The sequence below is a fragment of the Podarcis erhardii genome, assembly GCF_964252035.2.
Source record: "Podarcis erhardii genome assembly, chromosome: 2".
In the NCBI taxonomy this organism is placed as follows: Eukaryota; Metazoa; Chordata; class Lepidosauria; order Squamata; family Lacertidae; genus Podarcis; species Podarcis erhardii.
In genome coordinates this window covers 110,314,413-110,324,964 of record NC_138498.1, presented here as the reverse complement: position 1 = coordinate 110,324,964, position 10,552 = coordinate 110,314,413, and the positions used below count along the sequence as shown (strand labels likewise).

Sequence of the window (10,552 nt, the reverse complement as noted above, 5' to 3'; positions counted from 1 at the left end):
AGATGCTATACTCCTATTGATGCAGCCCAGAATTGCATTGGCTTTTTTAGCTGCCGCGTCACACTGTTGGCTCATGTCAAGTTTGTGGTCAACCAAGACTCCTAGATCCTTTTCACATGTACTGCTCTCAAACCAGGTGCCACCCATCTTGTATTTGTGCCTCTCATTTTTTTTGCCCAAGTGCAATACTTTACATTTCTCCCTGTTAAAATTCATCTTGTTTGTTTTGGCCCAGTTCTCTAATCTGTCAAGGTTGTTTTGAAGTGTGATCCTGTCCTCTGGGGTGTTAGCCACCCCTCCCAGTTTGGTGTCATCTGCAAATTTGATCAGGATGCCCTTGAGTCCATCATCCAAGTCGTTGATAAAGATGTTGAATAAGACCGGGCCCAAGACAGAACCCTGTGGCACCCCACTAGTCACTCTTCTCCAGGATGAAGAGGAACCATTGATGAGCACCCTTTGGGTTCGGTCAGTCAGCCAGTTACAAATCCACTGAGTGGTAGCATAGTCAAGTCCGCATTTTACCAGCTTCTTTACAAGAATATCATGGGGCACCTTGTCAAATGCCTTGCTGAAATCAAGGTAGGCTACATCCACTGCGTTCCCTTCATCTACCAGGCTTGTAATTCTGTCAAAAAACGAGATCAGGTTAGTCTGACATGACTTATTTTTCAGAAATCCATGCTGACTATTGGTGATCACAGTATTCCTTTCTAGGTGCTCACAGACTGTTTGCTTAATGATCTGCTCCAGAATCTTCCCTGGTATTGATGTCAGACTGACTGGGCGGTAATTATTTGGGCCCTCTCTTTTCCCCTTTTTGAAAATAGGGACAACATTTGCCCTCCTCCAGTCTGCCGGGACTTCGCCTGTTCTCCAGGAATTCTCAAAGATGACTACCAGTGGTTCTGAGATCACATCTGCCAGTTCTTTTAATACTCTTGGATGCAGTTCATCTGGCCCTGGAGACTTGAATACATCTAAACTAGCCAAGTATTCTTGTACTATCTCCTTAGTTATTCTGGGCTGTGTTTCCTCTGCTGAATCATTTGCTCCAAATTCTTAAATTGAGCCAATGCTGTTGGAAATGATATGCAGATCAGAACACAGGTATCATTTGATTTTCACAGTACACTAAATACTGGAGTCCAGATCTCAGCTCAAAAACATAACAAAATGCATATAAAACAGATACGTTAAGTCTAAATATGTACAAAACACCAAAACATGTACAAAATGCACATTTCATGGGAGGGAAACACTTTCAAAAATAAATCAAATGCTGTGTAGTTTTTAAAGTGATTTTTTTTTTTACACTTTAGGGTGGGTTGAAGTGATGAACAAAACTTAAGTGAAACATGCAAGACTGGAGAAGAAATCCACTGATATATTCATCCCCAATTCAGTAATCACTGAATTCAGTAATCACAGTAATCACCTTCCCATCAGCGGTTCTCAACCTGTGGGTCCCCAGATGTTGTTGGATTACAACTCCCATCATCCCTGAGCTCTGGCCTTGCTAGCTAGGGGTAATGGGAGTTGTAGTTCAACATCTGGGGACCCACAGGATGAGAAAGGCTGCCATAGATGCTTATGTTTCCTCCTCCCCCAAATCCTTCCTAAGCAATCTGAGCCTCTGTCATTGCGCCTGTCTTTGCTCATCCCTCTTCATAACTCTTCTGGTTCTAAGAGAACAGGGGGCGGGAGAGCTGGTCGCAGCAGGAGTGGAAGACACCCTGGCTTCTTCACCAGCCTGACTCTTCTCTACCTATTGCCCCCCCTCCTCTCCAGCTTCTGCTTCTGCCTCAGATTCTGGGCTTCCCTCGGCCACAGACACTTCCTGCTCACTGAACCTTGTTACCTCTTCAGATTCCAACACCTCCTCCTCCCAGTCTGTTCCTTCTTCTCCATCTGACCACTCATTGCCATCCCACCACCAATCCCCGGGCTTTGATCCTTATTCCCTTGGGGTTACCTACCTGGTGCCTTCTACCACTTCTCTGTGTCCAGCCAGTCCATGGATTGGGTGCTGACAGAAGAGCTACACAATTATTCACTTAAGCACTGCATTTTGTTCTGAGAGCCAGGCTACTCATTGGTTGTATTTGTGGACATTGGTATTACTCTGTGGCCAAAGGATAGGAGGATTGCAATAACCTTGGGCTGAATCCTTTTAAGTTCTACTCAGAGTAGACACATGGAAATCAATGGTCCTGTCATAGTCATGTCCTTTAATTGTGGTGGATCTCCTCTGAGTATGACTTATTTTGGAGGCAGCCCATTGTCTTTCCCCCTGCACCTTCTCCCAATTTATGTAAAAGCAAGGTCTCCCTGACCCCCGGCCTACATTCGGATCCTGCCAAGGTGAAGTCTCCTCCCACTGGGTGAGCAAAGCCAGTCGGTCATTGACTTTTGCATACATACAGATGTGCAGATGCTCCCTGACCAGGTGTTTTTCATACGAGAGTCTGGATCCTCAGCAGTACCTAACTTTCCTCTTCAGAGTGAGTTGCAGGGGATACTGAGGAGCAGGAGAACCCCATCAGGGTGAGTCTGTAAGGAACAGAAATGTGATGTGAGCTGGCCATGGGGGTTAACTCACAACATTACCAAAAACTGGAACCACAGCAACTATAGATCACAAATCAGAGTGCCTCTAAAAATGAATGAGAAAGGGGGAATGTTCTTTGGAGAACAGGTAGAAGACCTGCCATAGGAATGTAAATCAGAAACTTGAGTTCTAGCAGTGTCCGTGTTGTTGTTTTTTTACCTTCTTTTGGTTGGGTTTGTCTTGGGTGTTTTGAATGATAGCCCCTTCTGCCCAACTGTACAGCAGTAATTCTGGAGAAACTTCACCCATAGAATGGCTGAAGTAAAGTTTGATGATGCTTTGAGTAACTGGGTGTGGATGCCCCAGCAGATTTGAGGAAGAAGGAGACTCTTCAATTTCTCCATTTAAGGTGTAGCTGTTAGGATAGATGTGCATGATTGAGAGATATGATATATCCGATTACCTGTTGCATTCATAATTTAGAGGCATCAAAAATTCTGTTAAATAAATGAAATAGGTATGAATAGTACAGTAATGAATAACTATATGTGCTAAGGATGCTACAGGGACTAGAAACCATCAAAACATCAGAAAAAGCTGGAAAGAGTCCCTTGCCACCTTAAAGGGTGTTTACGGTCCTATAAAAGCTGTTGTTCTATGTCCTATTTTTTATTTTTTGCAGATAATGTATATGCCATTTGACTGTTAAAAGACACTCAAAGTGTTTTACAAAAAGATAAAACAATAACAGTATCAGTAAGAAGAATTAACAGCAAAAAATATTATTAAAAAAAAGTTATCAGTGAACTAAAAACAGATTAAAACTCTCGCACCCATATTAAGATATTCGTTTCCAGTTTCATACGTTATGGTTAATGATGGCATTGAGGAGAAAGGTTTGTTTTGTTTTGTTTTTAAATATAAATGTGTGATATTATTGTATTGCAGCATTGTGATGGTGAAGTGTGATATCTTTCCCACATTTAAAAGAACCTGGAGAGCCTTTTAGGGCAAAATAGAAATCGATAAAACATAAACAGTTTCATCAAATGGGACCCATTGCTAAGGACATACTGAACGTATGGTCAGTTGGCCGATATTCACTGCCCATATGAAAACCCCATTTTCTACAAAATATGGAAGAGTAAAAGGTGTGGTGAACCTCAGGTGTGGCGACTGCTGAATGTGATCCTTGGGGACTTCATAGACCCTAGGGACTTGTCACTATGGTTAACCTAATTCTGGGAGAATCAGAGAAAATTATCCCCATCCCCATCATCATCATCATCATCATCATACCTGAAGGAGCGTCTCCACCCCCATCGTTCTGCCCGGACGCTGAGGTCCAGCGCCGAGGGCCTTCTGGCGGTTCCCTCATTACGAGAAGCAAAGCTACAGGGAACCAGACAGAGGGCCTTCTCGGTAGTGGCAACCGCCTGGTGGAACGCCCTCCCAGCAGATGTCAAAGCGATAAATAACTACCTGACATTCAGAAGACATCTTAAGGCAGCCCTGTTCAGGGAAGTTTTTAATCTGTGATATTTTAGTGTATTTCTGGTTTTTATGGAAGCCGCCCAGAGTGGCTGGGGAAACCCAGCCAGATGGGCGGGGTACAAATAATAAATTATTATTATTATTATTATTATTATTATTATTATTATTATTATTATTATCATCATTTCAGATTTCCATATTTTGGGGGCAACCAAAGATGGGGGATATTGCATACATTTCTGTCTTCTAAATAAAATAGCAGCATGCCATAGCAAATCCCTTGGTTTGCCTGTGCCAACATCTGGAAGGTTGGCCTTCCTGTCACTCCTGACTGTAACACACCTTAGTCAGTTATTATTTTGCAAAAAGAGCCTGAAGGTTTTGTGACTTTACACATACAATGATGCCTGCCTGAATGGAATTTTTTTTTGAATGAACCTAGTCTCCAGGCAAGATGACTAAAGAGGGACAGCTATCTGATGGCTATCTGAAATAATCTTAAAACATCAGCAGGTGAGGCAGTGAGGTAACATTTACTGGAAGAAGAATGTCAGCCCTCAGGGTGGTTAGATCTACAATCATAGGATTGTAGAGTTCGAAGGGAACCTGAGAGCCTTCTCGTCCGTCCACCTCAGGATCCCTTCTAGCTCTATGATTCTACTGTCTCCCTGTTCCATATATAGTGGTACCTCGGGTTAAGTACTTAATTCGTTCTGGAGGTCCATTCTTAACCTGAAACTGTGCTTAACCTGAAGCACCACTGTGGCTAATGGGGCCTCCTGCTGCCGCTGCACCACCGGAGCACGCTTTCTGTTCTCATCCTGAAGCAAAGTTCTTAACCCGAGGTACTATTTCTGGGTTAGCGGAGTCTGTAACCTAAAGCGTCTGTAACCTGAGGTACCACTGTATTCCTCTGCCCTTTACAACTCGCATGGCTGCTCCCTGAATTTTGTAACTCTATCCCTGTGGGCCATGTGCAAATGTGGTGTAAGGCTGACAGTTCTTGAATAAACGAAGTTTAGGAATGATTGTTTCCTATTGAAAATTTGTACCAATGCCTTGGGCAGTGTTTTTTTTCTGGGGGGAGGGATACCCCTAAACATTTTGTTAATCTAATGGGAGAAGAAACTATTTATTTTTCTTTAAATTAGTTTCTTCACTAGCACAGTGAATTGTCTGTTCTGTTGCTACCCGCAATGGCGGCCTCATTTCCTGTCATGGTATTTCCTGAGTCTCAGACGGAAGCGAGCGTTTAATGTGTGAAGCAGTGTGGAATTTGAGTACTCCTGAACATTTTTTCTAGAAAAAAAGAACTGGTCTTGGTCCCTGCTTTCCTTCTTCAGTGCCCAGTTGTATTCCTCACATGCCTGTAGGTTATGTTAGCTGAAGCTGGTGAGAAGTCCAACAACACCTGGAGGGCCACAGGTTCCCAATCTTGTTTTACATGGTTATCTTAGAGTAGGCACCCCAAGAAGAAAAATAGAATATTTATGTTGTGTTTCCCATGCCACTCCTATTTCTGATTCATTCAGCTACAGCTACTATGCCTCGTTTCTGGACTTCACCCTCCTCCTTGTGCCTCCTCTTCTTCCTCCTGGCTTCCAGCTCTGCATCTGAAGATGATACTGTGGTGGTCACCAGCAGCGGTCCTATTAGAGGCAAAAGACTCCCGGCTGGCCCTGGCTCTGTGACCGCCTACCTGGGCATCCCCTATGCTGAGCCCCCCATAGGCAAACTGCGTTTCCAGAAGCCAGTTCCACATCAGCCGTGGAGCCAGGTCTTGGAGGCCACCACCTTTGGCAACTCTTGCCTTCAGTTTAATAACGATTCCTTCCCTGATCGACCCATATGGACTCCAAACACACCACTCTCAGAGGACTGCCTCTTCCTCAACATCTGGGTGCCCCATCCACGGCCAGTCACACCAGTGCCCATCCTCCTATGGATCTATGGTGGGGGTTTTAGCATGAACTCAGCCTCAGCAGATGTCTTGAATGGGGGTTTATTAGCTGCTACGGAGAATGTCATTGTCGCCTCCATGAATTACCGTGGAGGAATGTTAGGTTACCTGTACCTGCCGCCAGCTGCCCCAGGAAATGTTGCATTGTGGGACCAACATCTGGCTCTGAATTGGGTGAGTGAGAATGCAGCTGTCTTTGGTGGGGATCCAGCTCGGTTGACTCTCCTTGGCCTCGGTTCTGGAGCAGTCTCAGTTGGTTTGCACCTGCTTTCACCGGCAAGCCAACCCCTTGTTTCCCGTGGTGTGCTTCATAGTGGAGTTCCCACTGCCCGCCGGATTTGGAGGAGTCCTGAAGATGCTGAAAGAGAATCAGTGATGGTGAGTCAGCTCATGGGGTGTCCTAAAACTAACCACAGTGCAATGGTCAGCTGCCTACAGGGGAAGGAAATTGAGAGCCATGCACTTTCTGAACTCTGTGGTATCAGATCAATAACAGCAGATGGGGAATTTCTTACCGATGAGCCCCGAAAGCTCCTGGAGAGAGGCATTCAAGGCAAACCCATTCTTACTGGTGTCATGGCTAATGAAGACTCATTCCTGGTATACCTTATGCTTCCTAGTGCTGAAGTAAATGATGGGATCCTGACCTGGGAACAGCTCCTTGAAGGGGTGCTGGAAACTCTGAAAACAGAAGAGGTGGCCAGAGCTATAGCCCTGAAGTATGTTGAATACTTTCAAGGGCCAGAGCGGTACCGTTTGGCTTTGATTCAGTATTTGGGAGATTATCCCTTTTTATGCCCAATGATGGAGTTTGCTGCAAAGGCCAGGGAAGTTGGGAGCCCAGTTTATGCTTTCTACTTCAGCCACCGCAGTTCTGGCTTTCCTTGGCCAGAGTGGATAGGGACCCCCCACGGAGCAGAGATCCCCTACTTATTTGGAAACTTGGCAGCATCATTGCGGAAAGACCCATCGGAGACGGAGGTGGAATTGAGCCGGCGAGTGATGAGATACTGGGCGGAGTTTGCCAGAAGCGGGTAAGGTATTAACCTTTCTGTGCCAAGAACTAAGTATGCCAGCCCATATATACCAACATGCCTTTTCTATGTTTTTAAAAATAAATGAAGTAATTATCTTGTTGCACACCATCCCAATATCTGAGTGGAGCTAGATTTCAGGGTTCCGGGCGTTTCACCTTGGTTTGGTTTCCTTGGGATGATGACTGCTGTGTCTTTAGGATATATGGTTTATTTACACACACATAGATATACAACCTGCTCCTATGATGGAGAGGCTGACAGCAATAACACCCAGAAGGTTTTGGACCCCAAGAATTACAAGGAATGCTGGGATCATGCAGGCTACCCTCCCCCAGACTCACAACAATATTTTCAGCGGCTGTTTTTATTTATACTTTTATTTTTTACATTTTTTTGATTACTTTTTGTAAACTTCCAAATGTTATCATTTTAAGATATCTATTCTGTTCCTCCAAACTGCTTCGACGTCTGACAATCCAATTAATTAAATAAAAATAATTAAATGGTGGAACCTAGATCATGTGCACATACATTTCAGCGTATACAAATATAAATGTTCCCATTTGGTAACTGATCTGTGGTTTTCCGAATTGAAAATGTTCTAGGGATGACTACTTGCTTCTGGCTTTCATGTCAGCTCTGTCTACTTCAAGCATTGGATCCTCACCCTGAAATCAGTCTGAGGCTGTAATAAAGCTCTGATTTCTTTGTTGCGTCTACAGGAATCCCACTGGGTCTGCGCCGAATGAGGAACAGTGGCCTGTCTACAATGCTACAGAGCAGAACGTCTTCCACATTACCACAGAGGCAGCCCAGCACAAATGGATGCCACCTGGTCCACGATGTGCTTTCCTGGCAACTCATCTAGCAAATGAAATAGAAGCAAGTGAGTTCAGGGCTCTCTTCGGAAAGGGGGGATATGGCGATACCCAGCTCTGGATTGGGAGTTGCTAGATGAAAATATGAAGAAGGGGTTTTATTAAAAGGGGGTATTTTTCACTTATCAGAGGTCCTCCACAAACTCCCCACAGCTATCTTGTCCCCTCAGTGCTCCAGGGTCCCTCCTCTCTTCCCCACTCCCTTACTGACTCAGGCTTCAGGCTTTATCAAACATTAAAATAAGAGCCGCCACATGAATAGTTACTGTCAGGTGGCTGTTGTGGTTACTCGAAAGTAACCAGGCAGGACTCCAACCTGTGTTTTACAGGCTTTACTTTGGTGTAAACTATTTACAGCGAAGAGCCCGAAAGCTCATGTCTGGCTCAATCGCTAGCAGAATCCGGGAGTGGTCTTTCTTTGGACCTCCCCCAACATAAGAGTTTTGTTACCCCCAACCTTCTCCTCCCCTCTTTGCGTCTTAGGCTACTGCGCAGGATGGGCAATGGCAAGGGCGTGTTTCCCTCCTGTCCGGCTTAAGGCTCTCACCAGCATCCTCTGGTCCTTGCACCTCTTCCCCACTGGAGGTGGGGCTTTACTCCTCCCCGGAAGAGGAATTGCTTTGCAAGATTTTTGGAGGCTCCCTGTAACACAACTGCCCTTCTATTTCTCGCCTCTGAGCCGATGGCAGTTCCCTGACAGTTACGTTATCTGCAACACAACATTTCATGAGTTTTGTTTTTTTAAATTGCCAATTGCTGGAGAAATGTGGAGAACTGAATTATAAGAGCAGAGAAATGAGAACTGGGGAGAACCAAAATGGGCAGATCTGTTCATCCACAATGGTCAAGGTTGAGCATTACAGGCCAACAACATCTGTAGGACCATGTGTTCCCCATCCTCCTTTTTCATTTTTAAAAATTCATTTTTAGTTCCCACAGCATTCTGGTACAGGAGACATGATGGCTGGAGCCTTGCTATCGTCACTGCAGGAGCCACTGCGATAAAGCATTTTTAATAATGTGAGCTGGGGAAGGGAATACTTGCTCCCCTTGGATGCCTCAGAGAACTTCCTGGGAAGCAGCTTAGGACCCCATCTTCAATGGGGCATGAGGAGTACCATAAGAATGCAGGGGGGGGGGGAAGGATTCTGGCCTGCTTTTGATGGAAAACAAGAACTGGGAGACTAATCAGATCGCCTGCAAAAGGAGTTTGATCTTCTGTTGATCAATTATTTCCCCCAACCATTGTTTATTTTTCCTTTTGCAGGGAAATCTGAAGAAGGTTGTATTCCACCTGTTCAGGAGAAAGATGTGAAGAATGAGGCCGGAGATGGCAAAAACCATGCCTCAGGAACAGTTTAGCTAGGCCAAACTCTGAGGGATCTGCAGTCATGTACAAAACATACGGTAGCATAGCAACATCGCAACAAACCTGAATGAAGGAAGAAATTACTGTGATATGAATTGAATAAAAATGTAAACCCTCTTTAGGCATTTGGTATCTCCAGAATACTTGGGTTTCTTCAAGAAGAATGGGGATCTGGAACAATGCCAACGACACATTCCCTAGGTAGGATGGCCAGTGAGACTGGCCTGTGAATTTTGGATAGCCTCTTCACACACTAAGTATATATAGATACTGACTCCTTGAGTGGCAGAAAAACAGAAGGGAATGGTGTGAGGACTGCCTTGTTCTAATAGAGGTTAGCTGGGTCACTCCCTTTGCCCCCATCTCATTTATAGGATTTAATGCTTTGACAACAACTTATTCCTAATAAAGATCCTTGAAAAGTGTGCTCAGTCTGCATTTTTTTAATCGAGCCAATGTAATTTGCACATCCTGGAAACGGAACATAGGTATCATTTGGTTTTCAATAGCACCCTAAATACTATGATCTGGTTCTCAGTGCAAAAACAGAACAAAATGCATATAAGATAGATGTTGTTGTTGTTTAGTCGTTTAGTCGTGTCCGACTCTTCGTGACCCCATGGACCAGAGCACGCCAGGCACTCCTATCTTCCACTGCCTCCCACAGTTTGGTCAGACTCATGTTTGTAGCTTCGAGAATGCTGTCCAACCATCTTGTCCTCTGTCGTCCCCTTCTTCTTGTGCCCTCAATCTTTCCCAACATCAGATAGATATGCTAAGCCAAAACATGCATAAAATGCACAAAGCATGTACAAAATGCACATTTTGTGGGAGGGAAACTGTTTCAAATATAATGCAAATGTTTGTGTAGTTTTTAAAGTGCTTTTATCACACATTGGGATGGGCCAAACTGATGAATAAAACTTAAATGAAGCACACAAGACTTATCTGGACAAGAAATTGACTGACAATCGACTGATCCGTAATTCAATGACCACTACTTTCAACACTGGCAATTTGAGGGCAGCAGCCTAGCTTCCTGGTTTGCATAATTTGTGGCACATACAGCCCTAATCTCCTACTGAGGGGAATGCTGACAGGGATGAGGGGAAAATTCCATTTAGTTTGCATTGAAAGGCAAGTTTACCTAATTCACACTTTGTGTTGCAACATACTAACCAAAGCACAGACATCCTTCAAAATGTGCAATTCTCTGAATTTTGCAATGCAATTTTCCAGTCAAGCAATGTTTACAAAAACACA

The 10,552-nt window shown here is 44.4% G+C and overlaps 1 protein-coding gene and 2 long non-coding RNA genes across 3 annotated transcripts in view; 2 read left to right on the top strand and 1 right to left on the bottom strand.

The window, feature by feature from the left end:
* LOC309337348 overlaps positions 1–9,568 on the top strand; it is an 89,696-nt gene extending 80,128 nt beyond the window's left edge. Inside the window, exon 2 of the long non-coding RNA XR_014154183.1 lies at positions 9,412–9,568. This is a non-coding gene — a long non-coding RNA (uncharacterized lncRNA). The remainder of the gene's footprint in view (positions 1–9,411) is intronic.
* Positions 5,578–9,406, top strand: LOC309336799 (cholinesterase-like). Its single transcript, XM_081853142.1, has 3 exons — positions 5,578–7,039; positions 7,765–7,928; positions 9,188–9,406. The coding sequence occupies exons 1-3, from the start codon at positions 5,589–5,591 to the stop codon at positions 9,280–9,282; spliced, it is 1,710 nt and encodes a 569-aa protein (XP_081709268.1). The 5' UTR covers positions 5,578–5,588; the 3' UTR covers positions 9,283–9,406.
* The window catches only part of LOC309337342, an 86,770-nt gene continuing 85,538 nt past the window's right edge, over positions 9,321–10,552 (bottom strand). The window contains exon 4 of the long non-coding RNA XR_014154177.1: positions 9,321–9,441. This is a non-coding gene — a long non-coding RNA (uncharacterized lncRNA). The remainder of the gene's footprint in view (positions 9,442–10,552) is intronic.